General features: G+C 40.3%; 1 protein-coding gene, 1 long non-coding RNA gene and 1 other non-coding gene across 3 annotated transcripts; all 3 read left to right on the forward strand.

Moving 5' to 3' along the window:
* Positions 1-3,157: 3,157 nt before the first annotated feature.
* On the forward strand, positions 3,158-5,410 carry LOC144712266 (uncharacterized). Its single transcript, XR_013583758.1, has 4 exons — positions 3,158-3,396; positions 3,486-3,654; positions 4,262-4,325; positions 5,116-5,410. It is a non-coding gene; the product is annotated as an uncharacterized LOC144712266 (long non-coding RNA).
* On the forward strand, positions 5,179-5,332 carry LOC144712586 (small nucleolar RNA snoR135). Its single transcript, XR_013583847.1, has one exon. It is a non-coding gene; the product is annotated as a small nucleolar RNA snoR135 (small nucleolar RNA).
* A 15,256-nt stretch (positions 5,411-20,666) lies between the features above and the next one.
* Positions 20,667-21,583, forward strand: LOC144712370 (chitin synthase, putative (DUF1218)). Its single transcript, XM_078586627.1, has 3 exons — positions 20,667-20,895; positions 20,970-21,154; positions 21,256-21,583. Exons 1-3 carry the CDS (start codon positions 20,785-20,787, stop codon positions 21,491-21,493), a joined length of 534 nt encoding a protein of 177 aa, XP_078442753.1. The 5' UTR covers positions 20,667-20,784; the 3' UTR covers positions 21,494-21,583.
* The last annotated feature ends 3,252 nt before the right edge of the window (positions 21,584-24,835 follow it).

Below are 24,835 nucleotides of genomic sequence, written 5' to 3' on the forward strand. Positions count from 1 at the left end.
TAATGGCTACGGGAACGACCATACTCATCATATGAATTAGGCTAGATAGTGCTATTATATCTGGACACTTCGATGTCCTTCTAGCATATCCTTCGAATATGAATGTTTAGAACACATGCTTAAAGACTAGTGATCTCCGTATTATGATCTCATCATAATTCACTACGTCCGATGATGTATTCATGGAGTTCAAAATAAGCATCACACGTGCACAATAATGAATATGTTCTATTAATGAACATGGAACGAGATGTGGAATGTGTGATTGGCTTGCCGGCCATATATATTTTCATCACCTTCTACCGGTGGTAGGACCGTCACATCCCAAACGTAAAGGGAAGGCTGAAATATTGTGATACTTCACGGAGGAAGGGTCAACCATATGGGCATGCCTACTATGCCGCGACCAAAAAGTTGACCCATTGCGCAATAGGTTGAAGCGGTGAAAAGACGAGTGTATAAACATTTTCTAGAGGCACTTGGAGTTTACTCATAGCAGAATATACCACGAGATGAAGGGGACTAATCTTGATCAACGTACAATAATTGAGGCGTATGGGTAGGGTGGTGTCATCAAGAAGACGATGGAGAAGACTAAGGAGATTATAGCACATTTTGTTTGCCTCACAGACTCCCCATGGGCTATAGTAGACAATGTGGGGTTCAAGATCATGTGGAAGTACGCCTGCGGAGATGATAGTTGACCCACTAGGTTTGAATGCAATAAAGGATGCGATGCGTAAGCTGTATTGGACCATGAAGGAGAAGCGCGTAGAGTTATTGGCAAATGTCCCTAGGATGTCCCTGTCAGTTGATGCGTGGACTGCCAAGAAGTCGTGTAGTCTTCTCGGCATCATGGTTCATTAGGTGAACAACCGAAGGGAACTATGCGAACATGTACTTGCAATACGCGTGCTAGTTGGTAAACACAATGGCGAGAATATGAGCGCAGTAGCAATCCAAGCAATGGAAGACTTCGGGTTGAGACGAAGGTCGGCGACATCCAGTTCCTACTACCTTATTGCAAAACTAACGTTTATAGCATGCAGGTTGGATCTATCACTACTGACAATGCATCAAGTAACGGGTAGATGATAACACTGCCTGCAAAGGAACTCAAGCCGATTAATGATCATTTCATAGAAGACCGACATGTCCCTTGTGCTACCCACGTGTCGAGCTGCTCAAGTGTGCAGCCTCTAGACGTATCCACGCGGTCCTCGGCACGTCGGATCTCCTCCTTCTCGTTGACAAGCCCCATTCTTTCTCCGTCGGCGTCGTTACGTCGTCCCGATCACATCAGGGATGGAGAGGGGGTGTGGGGAGAGTGGAGAAGAAGGGGAAAGGCCCCTGAACAATTCTGGCCTGGGTGAATTTTGTTCAGGGCCTTCCCCTATTTATACTAAGTGGGTATTTTTCATTAAAACCCCCAAAACTTAAGTATATCTTCCAACGTCCAAAATACCATTTGCGTGTGACCCTCTAGGCCCATGTATCAGTCTAGTTAACGACTCCAACGGCCCAATAACCTTTATTGGCCTTCCAACTTAATTAACTATATCATCAGATAGATTAATTAATGTCGGATCGATTTAACCCAATCGATAGGTCGAGACTCCGACACGTGGGGTGCCAAGCTACACCTCGTGTCCTAGAAGATACAAAGGAGTGTGTATCGACTCACTCATGGAACCTGTTCATCATCGGTTACCGTGTATGTATAATCCCTCATCCACTTGATGCTCCTTGGACGACTTAGGGTATGGTCAACTGTCAAACCCTAATCGGTCATCCGAGTTAGTACTGATGCATTCAAAAATCATCGGAGAACTCTTCTACGATATTTCACTGCCTTGGCCAAGGACTTCGTTGCATCATCTTCCTAGAGCTTTCACCTCTTATACCGAGGGTGGACGATCCCATCTTGACCACTCAATCGCCTTCGTGTACTTCTTGATGCACCCGAACTAAGACCGTTTAGAATCCCATGATTAGAGACTCGTTAGCCATAGCCAAAGTACAACCGTCCGTCCACAAGACGTCTTTGGTGTCTCAGGTCTAAGGACCACTTACACAACCGTGACGTGAATCAACCTGATTGACAGTTAGGTATAATACCATTCATGGATTCGTACGGATCAATTCAGTGAATTCTTTCCACTAAAGAGCACCACTATCTATCCTTAGTGTCGCCACACTAATGGCTACGGGACCGGCCATACTCATCATATGAGTGAGGCTAGATAGTGCTATTCTATCCGGATACTTCGATGTCCTTCTCGTGTATCCTTTGAATAGGAATATTTAGAACACATGCTTAAAGACTAGTGATCTCCGTATTACGATCTCATTGTAATTCACTAAGTCTGATCATGTATTCATGGACTTCATTATATGCATCACACGTGCACTATAATGAATATGTTCTATTAATGAATATGGAACGAGATGTGGAATGTGTGATTGGCTTGCCGGCCACATATATTTCCATCACAGTCATCACTTTCAAGCATGCACGTTGATGGGGGACCATCGCGACAACGCCGCCAAGGGACGCATTCGATCTCTCCGAGCTGCTCGTGCCGACGCACGCGACCCCGACTTTAAGTACTCTTCGTAAGTCTTTATTATTTTCTTGTTTGCTTATTCATGATAAACATTCGAGCCCTTCCGTGTGTTAGGCCTCGTCCATTCTTTTTACGTCTCGTTCTCTTTTGTTATGTGTAAAGAGGAGGGCCACGTCATGCGACGGACCCCTCCTCTCTTATGGCCTCTTGGCACCCTTCCCCCCCTATATAAGGGGAAGGCATGCCCAAGGGCATCCTTAGAGAGTCTTTGCAAACAAACAATGTTTTTCGTTCAGTCTTTCATTAGTCGTAAAAAATAGCAAGTTTTGTTTTCCCGTCATACTCTTCCTTCAGCCGGTTGTTGGTCTCCCACCCTGCCCCTGTGACTCCTGGTTCCAAGTTTGCTCCTCCAACCACCCAGGATCTGCGTCGTCCGTGCGGGGAGCCCTCAACCGGTCGGACCTTCCACGGTGAGTCCTGTCGTTGGCCGCGACCTCCTCCTCGCCGTAGCGTCGTCGGGGGAATCCCTCCCTCCTCGGAAAGAAAAGCCCCGCTGACAGACTCCAGGTCGCATGCTCGCTTCTCCCCACAACCAAAACCAGACATCGCCGTCGAGGGATCCCCCCTGCTCCGAGTTGACCCCTGGTTCCTCAGATTCTGCCGTCAACGCCTTCCTCTCGCGATACCGCCGTCTATTTCTTGCCGTTCCCATCGATCTCTGCTCGCCCAGGGCATTCACCGAACGACACCTGTTGTTTTCTGCCCGTCGGCCCAACACCAGCGCAATCTTCCCCCGAGAAAACTAATACAGCTCTACCTCGGGGCCATGGTGCTGACGGCCTCCCTCTACCTTGGATCTTCGTTAATAATCCTGCATCTCTACCAATCGATCGTTGACGGTGGACTTTACTGTCAAAGGGATTATTGCTGCCGGGATTACTGCTGCCATTTCATTCTGATTCGAGGCTTCTTGCGACTGCACGCCGGGCGTTGCTGCTGCCAGGATTGCTGCCACCTGACCATTCCGACTTGGGGCTTCTTTCGACTGCTCGCCAGGACTACTGCTGCCAGGAATTACTACTGCCAGGTTCTTATTTGATCCACCCCATCCTACTCTTAACAGTATTATTATTTCCTTCAGTACTGTCTCTCCCTATCGTATTCCGCTGCCGCCTAGTTCCATTGACGTTGGATAGGTTAGCCACCCCATTCAAGAGATAGAAATTCTTTGAGATAGACGTTCAGTTCATAGTTATCGGAGGTGAACATCGCCGGGTGGTTACAAGCCCCTCGCGTCGTGCTCGATCATGAGTCCCGCGGGTCATTTGGAGTCGACCAGATCTACTCGTCCCTTCTGGACGTACTGTACTCCTCGACCCTCCGTCCGACTGTCCCACTCTTGGGAATTTCAAATTGCATTCATTAAACATTACTCAGTACGCATCGCGCATTTGTGACGTAATACGAGCCGTCGATCCCGGCCGTTCCGTATTACATCACACATCTTAATGCTGAAAGCATTGAGCTCCTGGTCACAATCAAGTGTTGGTTACATGCCGAGAATGCTCATCTGTGCGATGGAGACAGTGCAAATGACATTCCTGATGACGAAGACTAGTGTAAGTCGGTACTCTTACTTTACTTATATCGATCCAATCTTCAAGATTAATTTTACAAGTCAAATTTTTTTGCAGCAGCGATAATTTTTGGAGATTCTGGTTTACTTGCAGCACCGACCGATGTCTTCCCCGAGTGCAGGTACATTTTTTGGAGATTCTGGTTTACTTTTACTGGTTAACTTCTATCGATCGAACCTTATAAACCAATGAGTTCAGTGTCTAGTTATGGATCTGCCGTTATCTCAGTGCTTCACATTACATTTTATTTTCTCACTAATTTAGGGTTATATCATTGAATTGATTAGCTGTATATTCCCCCAGATCGATGGGACATGTGATGTTGGAATGGTTTAAGTGCATCAAATTAAGTGTTCATAGTTGGTTATACAACCAACTGTTCATTATCTAATTTTTCTTCTGTTCTAAATAGACAAAGGCCGGAAGTAATGAAGAGGATGAGGCTACGACAAGGTCACCGGTAGAAAGAGGAAATGCATCATTTCTTCCTTTTATGAAAAAATGGCAAACATGCTTGAGCTTCATCATTTACAATTCACGAATATTGTATTTGTGACTGCCTCACACGGTGTAATGTCTTTCCTTGTCTGTAAAATTTTGCAGTGACTCGCATATACTATTAATTGTGTTTTTCATTTTCTTTCATCATTCAGTTATCTATTGATGTTGTCCCCCTGCTTCTTCATGTGTTTACTTCTGATCAATGGGCTGTAAATCTGAATTCCGACGTGTGCCCATGTAAATTTATTCTTCTTTCATCAACAAGATAAGGGTAATATGTACGTGGGTTCCATTGAAAATGCATTGACAATCATCTTACAAGCATCCCCCTTTCAATCGCATTTCTTGCTTACACATAATACTGATGGATTCCAACCATCGATATTCTCTCTATTTATTTCTCCTTTCAGGTGCTTAAAACCGAAACTATGATTCAAGCTCTACCATATGTACCTTTTCCATTGCGAACTCCTGCTACAAGACAGTGTGTATCGACGCTTTGCAATTGCAGTCGAAAGTGTGGCCTGCAAAATGGATTATTTTTTCGTGAGATAGAATAAGGGGAAGATGGGCAGTCGGTTTCCGAATTGCGATTGGAAATTCTCGACAATCATTTTCCCCACATCCCTTCCGTCGACTTAGCTGCTTTGTTATTGATTGATTTGGATATTTTCTGATCAGCTCCTATGTTTTCTCTTGATGTCTCATGTTTATTCCCTTCTGATGTTTCAAATCAAAGGGAAGCTCTACCTGTCACGATCTACTATGTTTGGCTACATGTCTCAGATCAATACACTGTACTTGGAACCTTCCATGCTAAGTAGGAGGCTTAAACTAGCATGCTAATTTTAAGGCATCAAATTCTACGAATAGAATAACTGTCATTTTTTATGTTTTCATTGTACGTGTCCTTTTTATTAGGTAATCGTTCAGCTTCTCTAAGTATAATTTTTTTACCCCGAAAACAAATTATTCAATTCTATTAAAGACTGTGTCAATAAATCCTTGACTTCTCCATCAATAAATTAATTACTAAAATAATTTATTGCATTCCCTGGGAAAAAATTAATTACTTAAATGTATTTAAAAAAACAAATAAATGTCTTAACTTTTCTGTCACCAAATTAATTATTACATTCAAAATTTCACATCCATACAATTAATTACTAAATTCCTTTCAAGAAAAAAGTCACTAAGTATTTAAATTGTCAATCCAGAACTTAGTTATTAAATTATTTATATTCCCAATTTTACGGCATCACTTTGGTTATCACAACATATTAAACCATAAGTCACAAAACCCTTCATTTATCACCAATATATTAAATTATCAAAGTATTATATTCATAATTCCCATTATTGAAATGTAATTACAAACTTTTAATCCGTAAACAATTCTTCAACTCTATTAAAGAATGCATCATTAAGTCCTTACTTTTAAAAAATGTTCACACACTTCCCCTGCAAGAAATTAATTATTGAAATGTATCTAATAAAACAATAAAATTAATTATTGAAATGTATTTAATAAAAAAATATATTTGATTATTGAAATGTATTTACTAAAACAATAAAATGAATTATTGAAATGTATTTAATAAAAAATATAATTCATTATTTAAATGTAATTAATAAAACAATAAAAATGTATTAGAAAAATGCATTAAATACCCATCACGGACGTCATTCGGGATGGACCTTTTGTCATGTCATGCATCTGGGCTATCCCGTCATCATCACCCATAGCCGGTCACACGTCACTATCACCATCACGCCCCATGCATTTCGTCACCGTCACCGTCACCGTCATGTTATCCGTCACATGACCGTCACGGTGGCGTGTGGCGTGACAGATGACATTTGCCGATCCCTAGCCAAAAACTTTGAAATATATTTACCTAAATATAGTTCAAATTTTCTTTGTCTCTACTACTCTATTAGCTTGAGCTAATCCCTCTTCCTCATCTTTCATCTTCCAAGGCATATGTTAGATTTTTATATCCCACAAAATTTTAACAATTGTAACTTTCCTAAAATCTTTCCTATAAGGTATTGACTGCAGGCATGGAATTCAGATATCTCAGGAGTGTTTCCAAAGGCAGGTGAAGGTAGAAAAAAATTAAGAACATCATGGATGTGCCAACAATCAGATTCATCATTTGGGCAAGGCTATACTCAATGACAAATGTGGTACATGCTCTTAGTACCACTAGAAGATTTCAAAATAACCCAAGCAACAACACTAGATTATTGTATGATTCATCCTTAATTACTTTACAATGACCAAATATTTATTCCTGATTAATGGAGGGTGATGGATATTATTTGGAAATCAATTTAATCTCTCTTCCTTTCATGTTTTAAGTTCATTGAAATAAATATTATTTTAATTATTATTCCAGTGTGATGTAAGTCCATGAATTCATACAATTACTTAGCGTGTTATGATGAGAATATAATACAACGATCAATGATGTTTAAACATATATTCTAAAAACTCATATCTGAAGGATACTTGAGAAGGACATCACACTATTTAGAAAGAATAACACAATTTGATATTACTTATATGATAAGTATGACTAATCATGAGGCCATTAGTTTGGAGACACTAAGGTTAGACGATGGGTGCCCTTTAAGTAAGAGTTCACTGAGTTGGTATGTATGGATCACTAAATAGTACAATAGCTACAACAATTAGGTTGATTCATGTGATGGCCGTATAAGCAGACTGTTGACCTGAGACACCAAGGGCATTTTGTGCATGATGTATATCTTTAAGACGCATGAGTCTAATCAAGGTAATGAAACATATATTATCTCAGAAATAGTAACAAGTGCATGAAGGTGATGGAGTGGTCAAGGTGGGATCATATGTCCTTGATATAGGATGATACTGACACGAGGAATAAAATGCACTAAATTTTAGCCATGGTAATGGAGATATTTGAGAATGCATTCTCCAATGATCCCCCATAAGCATTCGTACTAACGGGATGACAGATTTTGATTTGATGGTTCACCATACCTATACTCATGCGGGGTCTTGCGTGGATAAAGAATTATAAATATTCAAAAACCGATCGTGATAAATGATGCATGAGAGACTTCAATCACTATTCATCTTCTAGAGCATGAGGGGTAGCTTTGCACCCAATGAGCTACCCACTTAACCTATTGATTAATTAATCTGTATGTTGATATAGCTAATTAATAAGTTTATTCAATAAATGTTATTGGGCCATTAAAGTTTTTAACTATAATGATACATGGGCCTATAGGGTCACACAACATAGGATTATGGGCATTAGTAGATATACTTAAATTTAAGGACTTCTATGAAAAGTATCTAAATAAGTATAAATTGGGAGGTACCCATTTTAGATGCCCATGCTACCCACATCTCCCCCCCTCTTTTTCCTTTTACTTCTTCCCCTAAATTAATGAGACTTGATGGTGAGGAGACATACCAGATCTTGAAGAAGATTTGGAGAAGAAGAGGACATCCATCGTTGCACAAATTGCATTGTTACATATAGATTCTAGATTCTTGAATGCATTGAGAACCCTCCCAAAGAGCTAGTAAATGGTGGAATTGGTTCCTGAAAAGGCAATGTGATTATCTGATAATCACATAATAGTACTATATAGATTCAGAGCTTTCACTACATGACAATTTATTTAATAGCATTTGATAATGGCTAAAGAACCCAACAAATGGAGAGATAATTTTATTTTGATTACACTAATTCAATTGTTCACTCATACCTGACTGATATGAATCTACATCTAGAATCATGTTCACATTGAACTGAGTCGTAGTGAGTTGGAATATACATAAAATTGACTAATGCTAGGTTCTATGGCCTTGATTTGGATGAAACAGAAGTAATTCACTCAAAGGAAGAGTCTAAATAGAATCACAATGTCATTCAAACGATATGGATCAAATCAACACGGCCCTGATCATATCTGTAATTTCTTAGATCCTCGAGTGAAAGGTATTAGTTTACTCAAGTGTGCAGCCTCTAGGTGTATCCACATGATTATTCTAGTTAAGGACTCCAACGGCCCAAAAACATTTTTTGGACTTTTAAATAAATTAACGAAATTATAACACTTTCCTTGAGGCATCTCATCTTATATCAAGGTTGGATGGTCCCATCTTGACCACTCAATTGTCCTCATAAAATCCATGTAGCACCCAAAATGAGATTGTTTAGAATTCCATGATTAGGACCTCACAAGATAAAGTCAAAGTAAAACTGTCTACCCACAATACATTTTTTCTGTCTCAAGTCAAAGGACCACTTTGACAAATGCTACGTGGATCAACCTCATTGAAAATTTGGTATAATACCATTCAGAGATTTGTACGGATCAATTTAGTGAGCTCTAAGTTTTTGATGTAGTTTGGGCGTTTTCGAGTGGCATCAAATGTTAGAGCCAGTGCCAGCTTCACCTCTAGGCACCGACGATAATGCTAAGGGAAACACCAGCTGCCTACACAACGTGGGCATGTGTGCTCCATATATCCTCCATTTAGTTCATGTGTCAGGTCAAACCTGGTATATTATTTGTAATAACCAGCATTAAGAGGAAACCATGTGGTTTTTGCATTGGGCCAGACCTGATATACTCCAAGAAAGACAATTGACCAGGTCACCCAAGTCAAATTACGTCGAATGGGTTGTGCCAGCCTGAACAAGGTTCAATTGGGTTGGTCTAATTTATCCAATTTGATTAGATTGGCTAGGTCAGATATTGTTGATGAAAAAATAAATAAAACTATATTTCAAATGTGAGAGCCGAGATTCAAATCCAAACTCTTCATTTTAAAGGCAAACAGCATAATGTTGTCATTTTTATAACACACATATATATATGTATTTGTATATGTTATTTGAATACATCATTATATGATTTTTATAATTAAATAATTTAAAGGAAAAATGAATTTTATTATACTATCAAAATGTTTGAAAAAATATAGAATGATTTTATTGACTCAAATGAATTGAAAATTTTATTTGAGGTTATTAAAAGTATAAATTTTATTGTTATGAATGTTTTGATAGAAAATTTTAGAAGATAATTTATTTTATTAAAAATTTCATAAGTCATTTTTTAATTTTAAATGATTATTTCTAATTTAAAACATTATTATAATATTTTAATGTAGTAAGAATTTTGAAGTATTTAAATTAGGCACATTTCTCTTACTAGGTTTTAGATTAGCAATATGATTTTATGGTATGATGAATAAATGTAAGTGGGGGGAAAATGTAGAAATGACCTAATAGGTGCCATTAAGTTTAAAAAACCTACAAGATTAGATCATGGAGTTGACTAAAGCAACATAGTAAACCACACACATGTATTCCAATACTGCACACGTGAAGATATATTTTTTTCATAGTTGAAGTTCATGTCAATAGGATATTATATAATGCACATTTCATCAAAGAGACCATAGCAAGACCCATCAATTAAAATCTGAGTGGTGGCGGGTATGTGACAAACTCAAGCATTGTCCTCCTTTCTTTTAGTCTTAGGATCCAATTATCTTTAAGTTGGTTTGGTGTAGTCTACTCTAGGCCCACATATTTGAGAGGAGGAGCTAAGAGCTAGTTTATGACACTAGGTTGGGATATTAGAACAACATAGTTTCATGGAAGTATATGACAATATTACACACAAATCAATTTCCCTAAAGTTACTAAGTAGTGCTCAAACTAAACTCGATTTTAGGTGAGGGTATACTCCAGGAAAAATGAGTGTTGGGACCGAAGCACGATTGGATGTCGCAATTAATTGCACGTCCTATAAGATGGGTCCTCAACAATATGTGTTATGATTAGTGGGTTTGAACTTCAGATTGTAATATATATGTTGAGATTATAATATCTACAGAGATATAGTGATTATTAATGATATGTCATGCATGCAAAGATGCCATCAAGTAACCCAGTACAGAGTATTATCAAGCCAACTTTTTGACTGGACTAAACTTATTGATTGGCTTATAAATTTAAAGAGTATTCACATCAGATGTAAGTGAAGGATAGATTTGGAATATCAAAAGTAGAAAGATGATTCAACCATGTACCAATGCTACAAGTTGGATTCTATGTGGAATGAGTTGTAGAGACAACATCGAGACAGGGCCCATGCTGCTTTGGAGTTGTTCGGTTAGCAAAGTAAGACTCAAAAACATGAGACATCAAAGAGACATTAGAAAACCACAACCACACATGTTCTCACATACTACACAAAATACATATTTTTATACCCTAGTTGAAGTAAAATGTTAATATAAGATATCAGACAATGCTTCCCACATGAAAGAGACCTTATGAAACATTTCTATAAAACTCTGATGCATAGCACAAAGGTGATGAAATTGCCCATGGTCCTTATTCATTATAGTCTTAAGATCCAGAGTATTCTCATACAATCATAATATATATCATTGGGTACACATCTCACAAGACCGAAAACTCATTGCAATATTTGATTGTATTTCAGTCCCAAATAATCATGTGGCCTGGAATAAATTATGTAAATTATGTGGTCTTCAAGCCAATCACACTACCATGATTTAATTAAGCTAATTAAAATGCATATTAATAATGAAGTCCCCAAATATCATTGAATGACTCAAGGAGTTACGATGAGATCATGATACAATGGTTACTAGTCTTCAAGCGTGTTCTTAATCTTCTTATTCGATGGACACAAAAGTTGAACATAAAACCATCTAGAACGAATATCACTATTTCATCCTACTTATGCGATAAGTATGTCCGCTGATGTGGTCATTAGTGTGGAACCATTAAGGACATATGATGGTGCGCTATAGAGAAAAAGTTCATTGAATGATCTGTATGAATCCCTTGATGGTATTAGATGTAAACATCAATTAGGTAAATTCATCTCACGATTTATAAATAGTCCGCTGACTCAAGATACCAAGGACATATTGTGTATAGATGGCCATATTTTTCCCTAGATGCACAAATATTTAATCATGGGATTTAAACGTGTCTCAGATCAGGCGTAGCATGAAATACACGAAAGTGTTTGATAACTTACAAATTATCATGTTTAATTGATGAATATTACATTATATTTATGAGTTTTAATGGTCATATTTTCATGTCATATATAAATGAAGATAAATGACTTACACTTTGATTTTATTATTGTTTATAATTTTTTATTATTTTTTACATGGTATTTAACCTCATTTCATTGAAGAAATTTTTTTACAGGGCCTTAAATACTTGGCTAAAGGTTGGTAAGGGCTTTCCTAATTTTTCTGGAATTTTCCATATTTTTTATAATTTTCTTACCAATATGTAGCCAAGAAATGATTTTACAAATTTAAATAATACATATTTTATTTATTTGGCATTTTAAATGTATTAATACTTATGTCACGTGGGATCCACGTCATTCGCCCGAAATTTGGGCGAATAAGTGGATGCAATATTTATTAATAATGAGAGAGAGGGAGCATTATTTGCTCATTATGCCATCACAAATCGTGATGCCATAACGAGCAAATCATTGCTTTGAACCGAGTAACGTGGCACGGTCGGCGAGAGAAAAAGGTAAATTTTGTTTCATTTGCATTGCTATGCATTTATGATATACAGATTTCAATGCATGTATGTCGGTTAGCCGCGTGCATTTAATGCACGCGCTAACCGACACACGTGCATTAATAAACATGATCATTTATTTGTGATGTATTTAATACACACCCGCAGTCGATTCGCTCCGTGCATTAAATGCACGCAGAAATCAACTGCATGCTATTAAATCTCACGAAAATAAAAAAATGAATCTTTTGTCCTTTTATGCCTTTTTTATCAAACAAAAATACAGGATGACGTGGCACTTCTAGCCGTTCAAAAGGGCATCTTTTGTCTCTCTCCTAACAGCAATGATTGGGCCATCTGAAGCACACAAAAAGGCGACAGCGCATGACTGGAGGACAGGGAAAACAAGGAAAAGCATCAGCCAATCAGAAAATGCCATTTTTTGAGATATTTGGAAGAGAGATAAAATATCCAACGGTTGAGATTGAACGCCTGTAAAATGGCAATATCTTGAGACCCAACTATCCGATTGAGCTGAAATTTTGAGGGCATGTTTGTCTTTTCCTCCTCTACCATCCAGACGGTTGGTTGTTTAAATAGTTAGTCAAAACTAAGGCAAAATTCACCTTTTGAAGCTCTCCCCAAGGATTTGGCCAAGAAGGACACAAGTGTTGCTTTGGAAGTCGACAGATCTTGGTTCATCATTGAAAATTATAAATTTCTAATTTGATTTTTAAACTTCTTCTTGAACTATTCTAAAATGCCAAGGCATGGGCGAAATGTACATGCCCTTGAAGTTGTTTTGAAAAAAAATAGCATTGCATTCTGATTTTGATTCGAGTTCTGATTTTCAATCTTTGGTTCTACATATATTTGTCACATTTCTACAGTTTTAGATTTTTAAATTATGGTCGGATTTCACTTTTCCCCCAAATGTTTCACTTTCTCTCTCTAGGTTAATTCGTCTATTTTCTTTCTTTAGATTTCAAAATTGATTGTTTGGAAATTTAATTCAATATATAAAAAACCTAAATATAAAATTTCATCCAAAAATTCGTCCATCGTGAAGTCCAATTTTAAAACCCCCTTTTGTGCTTATTAATTTCCAATTTTAAATATATATATATATATAAATTGACTTATAAAAATTATTTTGATTGGGAAATTGATAATCCGAATTGATTTGATCTTATAATTATAATTATTCTATCTTGAGTGTCTTAACTGAAAATAGTTAAATCAAAATTAATTTTTCACTTAATTGATAAACAAAATTAAGGTCTATTAAATGCAAATTTAATTTATTCTTGAAATAATTGATTGAAATTTGATAAAAATTATTGCTTAGTGCCTCCTTGTGGTTCGACCCCTTGCTTGCTCCGTACACAGTATTTAGTGATTAAGGGTATTTATAAATTTTATTGCATAAGTCTAAAAGCCCAATAAACGACATATTTACACATCATTTTTAGGCTTATTAGTGATTGATGGTAAAGATGAAATTATTCGCATGCATAAGAGGAGGAGATTGACCTGAGGAAGAAGGTGCATAACATAGGGGTATTAGGGACATTAGAGAAGTTATTCTCTAATGATCATGTTTATGCATTAGTATTAACTGAATGACGGTTTAGGGTTTGGCGATTAACAATATTCTAAGTCATTTAATCATCTCGCGCAGATGAAGCAATATACATGTAGATTGATCAATGATGGTAAAGGTTCCATGAGATATTTTGAACACTACTATAAATTCTATAGAGCACGAGTTGTAGCTCGGCACCCTGTGGGCTGGAAACTTAACCTATCGATTGGGTTCAATTGATTCAGGATTAGTTAAGCTATATGTGTATATAGTTATGATGTAACACAGTAAGACTGGGATCGATCGGCACGTGTTACAACACAAAAAAGATGGTGAGAACAATCTAAGATGCAATATGATGATTAAATAAGCACGTAAATCAATGAAGCAATATTCGGCAATGCTGGCCAATTTGGAAGTTCAATTAAAGTTGCGGAGTTTGATTAATCAAAATCAGACTCCTCAATGTCCTGTTGGACCAACTAGACACTTAAGCAATGAGGAGTATTGTTAATACCCAGTGGCGTCCGAACCTCTACTAACAAGGTCTAACTCTCGATATTTGGTGGCATATCCTATTGAGTTGTAGCAATTGTCCGGCAGTAGAACACAAATCAACGGCATTGAAAGAAGTAACTTGACTGTGAACGAAGGGAAAAATGATGGAACTTGTATGGGCTAGGCCCAACATTCGTGGCAGAGTTGGAAGGAATTCACGCAGGCCCGCGGTAATGTTGTCGACAGATCTTATTCATAGTTGATGGCGTACACATGTAATCGTTGTGATCGAGATGTTAAGAAGATCATCCTTCCAAGGGTGGAAGGGTTTCCAGTCGCGGCGGTGTGTGTGTCGCGCTAGCATGGGACGTATGCGCAAGGGCGCGAGCAAGCAGCGCACGGCAGGCAGCGCGCGCGGGTGTGTCAGACAATGCACGCCTGGTGTGGGTTGGCACAGTGCGCACGGGCACGGTGATGTGTGCAGTCTGCACGCTGGTGCGGCGGGCACAAGCGGCCAGGGCTGTGCTTGCGGCCACCTGGTTGAGCACGAGATCATACCAATTGCAGCGGCATTGCTGGGCAGGGTTGTGCGCACGAGCGATGGCGTCGTGATGTGTGGGATGCGCAGGGCACTGTGAGGGCTGTCGGCGGTGTCTATGCGCACGAGCGCACAAGAGAAAGAGGGCGGCGACGAAGCAAGTACGCTACGGCGTACATGCATCGCGGCGGCGGTGCAAGTGCACTAGGGCACACAGGTATCGCGGTGGCGTTGGTGATGGCGGGGAAGGCTATGGCAGCAATTGTGGCAATGGCAGATCCCAGAACATCCCAGAGGATGGGAAAGTCTTGAAAATTCTTGAACAATAATAGATCAAAAACTCATGTTCTTGGCAAGCTCCAAGAAACAGTTATAGTGGTGCGGCGATGACGATTCCTCCACGGTGATTCTCGACGTGGGCAGGGCATCATGGGGGGCAATCCCATGATCTACACTAGACTAGAAAACAATAGAAACTCCCAAATGGAGTAAGGCGGGAGCCAATTGTGAAAAATTCAACTCTCAATCAACGCCAAACGCTTTCCTTGGGCATGCCTCCCTTTATATAGTGTAGGGGGTATGCCCAATTGGGCTGAACAGGAAGAAACCTTCTTGTGACAAGAGGTCTTCCCTTAACGAACGTCAAGGAAAACAACACATAATGGTGAGGCCTGACAACATGCAAATAAGAGCTGATAAACCGTTACTTTTATCAAAATTTTGTGGCTTTTAATGCTTATAAACATTAATTTTAATCATGTTATCACGATTTTAGGTTAAAAGAAGAATTTCCTTGAATTTTATGTGAAACAATACTTTGGAAGAATAATTAGGTCAATTTATACATTTTAAATGTTTTTAAAAGGAATTTTTAAAGAAATTAAATGTTTAATTGATCTTTTTCTATAAATAAAAGAATAAAAACAAATTAAATGAATTTTAGAAATTAATAAAATCATTTTTAGGCATTAATAAATGTTTTTTTAGAATTTATTTTAATTTTTTTGTTAATAAAAATATTTTTTTAATGAAACGGGCCCTTATTGGAACAATTTAATCGCTAAAAGGGTGTTAAATGCACACGGAAATGCACCAAGGAGAGCACCGACGAATCAGAAGCGCGATCAAGATTCGGTGCATGACACGCACGCACACACGCATGATCGTGCATGTCGCGCACCACGCACAGCAATGCGCCCAGCACGCACTGTGCAACGTGGACCAATCCCGATCGACTTAATTCGATCTAGTGCGGCACGTCATAGACCAATCAGAAGACATCTAAATATCACTGTCTCTTTTCTTCTGAGCATTTCACATACACAATCTGCCGTGCACACGATGCACGGATCTCCCGTTCGCCGCGTGGCTCAGATGTGTTGCATTGCACACCCTTCGTACAATGCGCAACGGATGAAAAATCTAACAGAATCGGAAGAAGCTGTTCTTCCGATTTCGCGGCGATAAAAGAGGGGAAAATGAAAATTCATGCTTCGTTCTTGATTTTTAAGCTCAATGAAGGAAGGCCTAGTTTCCTTGAAGACTCAAGAATCGACCCGGAGTGAATTTGAGCTCGATTTGAACCATAATTTTGCAGATCCATCGCCGCATTCTTCCCCCAAATTCAAGCAAAAATTCATGGAAATCAGGGTTTTTGTCGCGTGGAATTCGCCCGTATCGAGTCACTGATCACTCCTGGTACTTCTAGGTTTATTTTGAATTAATTTTGCAATTGATTTGGCGTTCAATGTTTCCAATTTCGTTTTTTAGTTCATGTTCGCCGTTTTTCCCAAATTCCAATTTTAATCATCGTTATTCATAAATTGTACCTTGTTTTTAATTCAATTAGTACTCGTTGAGTATCAATTAGCCATTTCTAATTATATTCATCCCTTAAATCATCCAATTTAATCCGTGTTCCTTAAATTAGCAAATCGTGAATCGTATTCACAATTTGCTAATTTAGGACATCTTTACAATTTCGAATCATTTAGGATGAAATAAAAATTCGATAAAAAAGCTTCTTATCATTTCCAAATCCGTGAGAAATGAATCATATAAAAATGCAAAAAAACCAGAAAATACTACCTTAGGGCTTCTAGTCCGTGAAAAGTGCTGATTAATCCCTATAAATAATAAACAATTAGGATAGACTATCTCCTCCAAAATCATTCCTAATTCACTAAATAATCCAAAAAAAACATAATTCATGTTGCATTATGATTTTAGGTAAAATAAACAAAGAATACAAGTGGTAGATTTTGATTTGGGGTCTAGTGATTAAAATAAATAAGTAAAAAGTAATGTTGTAACTCTGAAAATCTAATATCAATTGAACACTCAAATAATCTAGTTAGGGGATTAGTTAGTAATTCTTATCAAGAATTGCTAACTAATCATAAAATCTGAGTAGAAAAATTTATTTCTGTTAGACCTAGAGGGCTAATCCCTAATCCGATAAAAATTGAATTTCCCTATCACCTCCCTAGGCTTCAAACCCCTTACTCAAGCATTAAGGGACAAATAAATTTTAGTGATTAAGATTGAAAAACCCTTAAAATAAGGACATGTAAACCCCTTACTCAAGCATTAGTTTTTAAGTTTGAACTTATCAAGGCCCAAACACGAAGGCCTATCCACAATTTGAAAAAACATGAAAACATAATAACATAAATGATCACGACCCGTCGTTAGGCCGTGTATTTGAAATTCTGGTCGCAGACGTTAGCATGAGTGGCTCGAAGTTGTTTTTGGCGTCCCTTGCTGTCATTGGCAAGATGGTCCCCCATCAAGTTATTTATTAAGGTTGGTTAATAAATGTTATTGGGCCTTTAAATTTATGGACAATATTGATGCATGGTTATTTATTTACTTCCTTGATTAATCAAACTATAAGTTGATGTAGCCATTCATTAAGGTTTCTCAATAAATGCTATTTGGTTTTAAGTTAGCTTTTTATTTTATGTAATCATGCCCAACCCACATCCTTGCTTGTCACTTACTAACCTTACTTAGTTATAATTGAAAATTTAAATACTATTGACACCAAAAGTGATGGGAGTAAAGTGTTTAAAAATACCAATCACAATCCAAAAGGAATACCTTCCATGAAAATTTTGATACCTTCCTGCAAGGGATAAGTAAGTTAACCATGTTTTAGAAATGATGGAGATTCTTGAAGATGAGAAGAGATACCTACTTGATACTATGAAAAAGTGTGACCACAAGACTCTTAGTGAAAAACGGTGCATCACATGACTTTCCAGGAAGATCACTCTCTCTCTCTGGCTCAAGGTCTCTACTTAGATCTAGACATATCCACTATTTTTCCTTTTAGGTGAAAGTAGAGATATGCACTATTCTCCATGGAGCGGACACCCATGGTGCTCCATCTCATGGAGTTATTTTATGAATATACCAGGACCCTGATATGCAATATCAAAGAGCCTCTTCAGACCTCGCATGGCAGAGTCATCATCAGTACAAAGTGATGGAAATATAGGTGGTCATCCAGCAAATCACAAATTTCCCATCTTGTTCCATGTTCATTAATACAATGTATTCATTATACTGCATATGTGAGGATTATAATGAATTCCATGTATACATGATATGACTTAATTAATAATGATGATATCATAATACACATATTTCTAATATTTGAGTTTGACCTATGAGTTCCTAATCATGTAATAACAAAACAAACTTAGTTCGGGTGCTACAAGAAGTTTACGAAGACACGAGTTGTTATGATGGGCTCATCTATCCTCAGTATAAGATGTTACCACCCAAGGAAGAGGATGTGATGAAGTCCTCGGCCAAGGTAGTAGAATATTAGAGAAGAGCTCTCTCGTGGTTTCTGAATGCATCAGAACAAACTTGGACAACCAATAAATACATGATCATAAAATCTCATCTACCATCAAATGCTTATTATTAAAAATTAATTTATAATTATTTAACCAGAAATCACATTTTATGAAAAGTTAATTTGGGTAAAAGACATAATAGGTGTACATGGGAAAAATATTTATTTAAAGATTAAATAAGATACATCAGATTCTATGTCTACAATGATGACTATTATTAATAAAAAACCTCAAATCGCACAGCTCATGATTTGAATATTTTAATCTGGTACTCACCCTTTCACTTTCAATAATAATCCATTCATAATTTTCTGATGTCCCTAATTTGGATAACTTATAAAGTTCTCTAACATTAAAAAAACAAAACAAGCTGAATATTTGCATTAAATATTTAAAATTTTGTTTGGAATAAAACTAGTACAAAATTATTGTTTCCTAGAATATATACGGTGAATATTTAAAATGTACTGAATGAAATATCACAATACATTTTAATCATTTTTCTGAGATACAAGCTATGCTTTTGTGGAAACTCGGTCCATAAACAAAAATTACTAAGCCAGTCATTATCATTTTTCTTTATAATAAAATAAAATATAATTTTGTAAATTTTCATGTCGCATAATAGGTGGTATCAGGTTATCTACAAAACCCAAGAAACATAATGACATATTTAAGGATCCAGATAAAAATTCCATAAAAGCATCTTGAGATAATTTTATATATAATTATTCAACAAACAAGTAAAAGTTTCTGAACCTGTAATACAATCGATACCAAATGATAGTATGAGCTTGAGCCTTTAATATGTGGACGATCTGTAAAAGTATGAGTTTTATTCCCTATAACCTCGACAAAATACAATCCAGGAGCAATAAAAAGATGAATATGATGGTATTCTATTTAAATTGTCAACATTCAGTAAAGCACTCACATGACATTGACTCTATTCAGAATCTGATAATATTCGATGTTATTCATTGTAACGTAAGGACAAGTTTCAATTAGACCTCCATTTTCTTCTTAAAAAGCTTACTATCCAGATTATGCTTCCAAAATTAATTCAGCAGCAACATGGTCATAAAAATAACAAAAATAATACTTGAATATTTTTATATGTACCAGGTTTTCACCGTGAACAATATCAGACTATAGAGGGTTTGAGTGGATGTTGTTGTAGGTACTTGAAAATGTGATTTTATATTGACTGGGGTGTTCAATATGACATTCCTTCCAATATCGGTTATCTACTGAGAAACTTGAGGGTAATGTTCTACATATACATGTCTCTGTGTTGATTTCTGTATTGATTCAAATGTCACTCTAGATGATGTATAGATTGTCAACTTTTAATAATGACTCATTTATCCTTCATTCACAATCAGAAGACACTAATTATTTGAGCGACTCAGTAAAAGAAAAAGATGATCACGAAATAAAATAAAAAGATAATATGAAAGGATAATTTTGTCTTAAATATTCTCAAAATTTTATGTTACTCCTCCTCTGTCAATTGCCTATTTCAGACTTATATCTCTCTATAATTGTAACATTTCTAGGTTTGACTCTCCTCCGGCGTCAATTTCCATGGCATCATCAGAAAAAAACTGTTAGACTGACATGGAAACGTTTGAGCGATCCTTGGGCTGGGGCTGCCACAGAGAACACGGTAGCCGGTTTGATACAGTGAGCGAGCTAATTGACTACGAGGCGGCTTATCTCAGACCTTCCCTGAGAAGATAGACGATGGTCGATGAAGGAACTTTCCCTGATCTTTCTTTCCCTGGTTTTTTTTCTTCTGCCCGGGGATACGTCTTTTTCATTTCTTATGTGGAAACCACGATAATTGATAAAACCAGGCGTTGACTTATTCTAAAGCAGGGTTGGGGACGCGACAAGGACGTTGATGAATCTGGGCATCCTGCTCCCGTCTTCCTCACCTCCAGCGACTGCATGAACTCATTCCTCATTTACGTTAGACGATGGAGAAGCCGGCAAAGCCCGAGATCCCCGCGCTGTTCTTCGCCCTCTTCGCTGCTCTCCACCTCGTCGCATTCTCCTGCTGTATTTCAGCAGAATTCAGAAAAGCCCAGGTAAGCGTTTACTCCCTAGATCTGCCCCTTCTCCTTTCCCCACGACTGCCATGACCGGAGAATCTGCGCCGCAGGAGAAGGATCTGACGGTGGAGGGGACACTATGCAGTCTACCGAGAAAGCCCGCCTTCGGTCTCGGCCTCGCCGCTCTCGTCTGCCTATCTCTCGCTCAGATCTTCGGCACTTCTCTGGCAGTTGTTTGGCTGCGCCTGCCCAAAGTGACCCACAGATACCCCATCGTATCGCTCGCCGTTTCCTGGTGGCAGAAACCTCTCTCTGCTATTATCCCATAGACTGCAAACGCAAAGAAAGGATTTTTATCGTTTTGAGAGGGATTGATAGAGGTTTCCTTTGTTTCAGGGTGAGCTTTGGGGTGGCGAGCGTGCTACTTGGCGCGGGGACGAGCATGAATAACGAGCAGAAGTACGGGCGGGGATGGTTAGACGGGAGATGCTATCTTGTGCGCCGCGGCGTGTACGCGTCCGCTGGCTTGCTCGCTGTTCTCTGCGCTGCCCCTCTGGTTCGTTTCGTTGTTCCGACTGTTGGGTTCCGCCGGCCGCCGACGGTCCCCGACGAGATAGTCTCTTCCTCGTTCTGACCTGCAATTCCTCTACTTTGGCATGTCCTCTCACGTCTGTATGAACACGATTTATACAGGGAAAAAATGTGCAAAATAGTCGTATATCTCTTCCCTGGCTTCCCCTCCTCTCTCTGTCTCTTTTCTTACATCCTCTCAATTATTTCCACGGAGGAAGGGTGTTCTGTAGCTGTGAAGACTCCGACGGAGTTAATCTCGGTGCTGACTCGGGAAACGGCACAAGAAGAGTACTCCGTCTGCAATTAGTAGCGTAGCACTTTGGCTTGTTGGACGGATGATTCATGACGTTGATGGACTGAACGTCATTGCAACTCCTTCTACATTTTTTCGTCCCCGGACGAAAAAATCGTCCTGTCTGAGGATACGGACGAATTCCGGGACGAAAATTTGTCCCAGGGACCACCGGACGGGACAGTTTTCGTACCGTAGGACGAAAAAATTGATGACGACGACGTCAACACGACTTCTGCGGACACGTCACTACCGTCAACCAACCAAGTCAACGCACCGGTATCAATCCGCACGAGCGCTGCCAAGCAGACTGCCCGCGCAAGCGCCGCCCGTGCAAGACGCCAAGCCGGCGCCCCGCGCAGGCCGCCACACCGGCCGCAAGCGCAAGCGTCGCCCGCGCAGACCGCCTCGCCAGCGCCCGCGCAGGCACTGCCCTGTAGGCCTCCACGCCGGGCACCCGCGCAGGCACTACCCGCGCAGGCCTCCATGCTGGGCACCCGCGCAAACACTGCCCGTGCAGGCCGCCATGCTGGCCGCCCGCGCAAGCAACACCGCGCAGGCTGCCACGCCGACCACCCGTGCCCCGGATGCCCTTGCCTCCATAGGTCGTCGTGCATACCGTTTTGGTGTCGAGGCGCTGCACCGCACCCTGCAAGGGGGCGACTCTCCCCTTGAACCCCCGCCCCAACTGACCGCACAGTTGGATCGGCGACACTTTGTCGAAGAGCACATCAATCGTCCCGCCAATGACGCGTCGAGAATTTCCCGCAGGCTCGTCATGCACTCTTGGTGCAGAGGTACCCCTCAAACTCTTTGGTATCTGTGTTCTTCGTCCAGTGTTCCGCGAGAAGTTCTTCCATCGCCGTCAGATTTATTTTAGGTTTTGTGGAATTTTCAACTACTAGTGGATTAGGTATTTCTTGAGTTTTCCCGTGAGCGTGAATTCGATAGTATTGATTTTGGTGCTTGGCATCATCGCGGTGGTTGAAGACAGTACTCCTACCCTCGACGAGGAAAGAGGCTGCACCACCATTATTTCTTCGGATCTAAATCTCTCAAGATCGACCGTGTGAATTTGTAGTCTGTTTTATCCACCTCCTTCCAAAACCAACCCTCACATATAGCACCTCATCATTCTTTTCCCAATCTCATCAGTCATCTACACTCCTCCCCACCCGTCGTCCCCTTTACAGTCACCATAGTCATCTTGCATTAGTTGTCCTGCATCAAACATAGTCCGTCCTAAGGTTTCGAACGATGGACGAACGGATGTGGACTAAAAACCCCCGGATTCACATCTGATGGCTGAGATCTCGCCACGTGGCCTCGCCATGACAATTTGCATCAAGGTCCCTGTATTTTTTCATGTGTGTAAATTGACGCTGCTCAGAATTAATTGTACATATCTCCATTTGCATTCTCTCTCCTCCATATTTCCCTTAAAAAACATAGAAAATCTACATTAATATATTAAAAATATATAATGGTTTTTTTTCGTTTGGGACGAATTTCGAGACAAAAATTTGTCTCAGGAGGACTAGACGGGATGAAAAACTGTCCCGGTATGATTAGACGGGACGGTTTTTTATTGTTGGACAAAAAACCATCCCGTCCTTTTTCCCTGAACTTACTCTGGACATCGGACGTGATGAAATTTGTCCTGTCCTGTCCATCGTCCACATCCGGGACAATCCATAACTATATCGATAACAACTCCGTCGTCAGTCCCATTTCGTCCTTCGTTGGTAATGGAAAACGGAACTGATGAGGGATGGATGAAGTCTCAAAGCTCCTGGTCTTAGTGGCGAATGACAGTGGTTGCGGTTGGTGTCATTTTTACATAAAACATTGATGATGCAGGACGTCGTTGGGACGTCGTCCGATCGTCTCCGAATGTGTAGGATTGGTGTCGATGATAGGTAGTGGTAGTCGGACTACCGCGGAGTGTCATACAACGATGTATGCGAATGTGTGAATAATGAAGGAATGCAAAAGCGATAAACTTTGGTACGTGCAAGTGCCGACTCGCGGGAATTTCTGACGTCTGGTAAATCAACGAAGTTGCCTGGTGAGGTAGGGTAGACCCTTCGAACCTCGTCTGACAGGATGAAGGCGGGTACGCCACCAAATGGGGTAACCCCGCCGGGCATTGCTATCACGGGACGGGTGAACCCGACGAGTACCAAACAGGTAAGACGCTCTTGTTTTCGATGTAATTCACTCAACCTGTCTCACTCACCTACATCTAACCCGAGTGCGGTGGAGGCAAATCAATAATGCAATGAAAAAGATAAGAGACGGTGACAGAACGGCGTACCTTGTCAATGTTCGGGGACGGACGTCTCTGCTTCTTGCATCAGCCTGGTGCGGCGGCATCAGAGACGATGGAGCTGAGGCACGGAGGTGGAATAACCAGCTGTGAAGAGTGGCCGGTGGCAACGTGGCGGTCTCAGCTGCGTGCGGGTGGACGGTGCCAGCGCGCGGGGAGGCACACGACAGCAGCAGGTCATGCTGCGTGGTCGTGTTCAGGTGGCGGCGTCGGCACACGGGCACGAGTGTCGGTGGAGATGATGCCATCGGCTCGTGCGCGGGTCGCGGCAACGGTGCACTACAGGCGGGCGGCAGCAGCGGATGATAACATGGACATGTGCACTGCGATGTTCATGGCATGGCATAGTAGAGACAGCGACGGACGAAACCTGTGTCGCCCGCGGGAGGGTGGACGACGGCGGCTGGCTGGCGCTGTAAGTCGGCGCATAGGTGGTGAAGTCGCGGCGAGGCCAAAAGGAGGGCTGCATCAGGTGAGGCTAGAGCCGCGCGTGGATGAACGGCGACGGCGGCCAGGCCCCCGCGCGCGAGGGACAGCGTCACAGCGTGGTTAGACGGCGGTCGTGGTGGCCGGGCAGGTGCCGCACGTGGGCAAGAGCAACGGAGCACGGGAGGGACGTTCAGCGGCCGCAGAGGCTCAACGGTGGCGCGCGCGTGGGCGGCGTGGGCGCGGGCGGCTCGGTCGGTGGCGGCGAAGGCTGGAGGTGCAGCCCCTTCTTTCCTTCCTTTCGTCCTTCTCTTCCCTCTCCTTCTCCCTCCTTCCTTCCTCTCCTTCCTTCTTCC

The sequence above is a fragment of the Wolffia australiana genome, chromosome 14, assembly GCF_029677425.1.
Source record: "Wolffia australiana isolate 7733 chromosome 14, ASM2967742v1".
Classification (NCBI taxonomy): domain Eukaryota; kingdom Viridiplantae; phylum Streptophyta; class Magnoliopsida; order Alismatales; family Araceae; genus Wolffia; species Wolffia australiana.

What these genes read in the sequence shown, in the direction of transcription:
- LOC144712370 (XM_078586627.1), top strand. Translation starts at nt 20,785, where the DNA reads ATGGAGAAGCCGGCAAAGCCCGAGATCCCCGCGCTGTTCTTCGCCCTC. An exon ending in CAGAATTCAGAAAAGCCCAG is followed by an intron (nt 20,896 to 20,969) that starts GTAAGCGTTTAC and finishes TCTGCGCCGCAG; the next exon opens with GAGAAGGATCTGACGGTGGA. An exon ending in GTATCGCTCGCCGTTTCCTG is followed by an intron (nt 21,155 to 21,255) that starts GTGGCAGAAACC and finishes CCTTTGTTTCAG; the next exon opens with GGTGAGCTTTGGGGTGGCGA.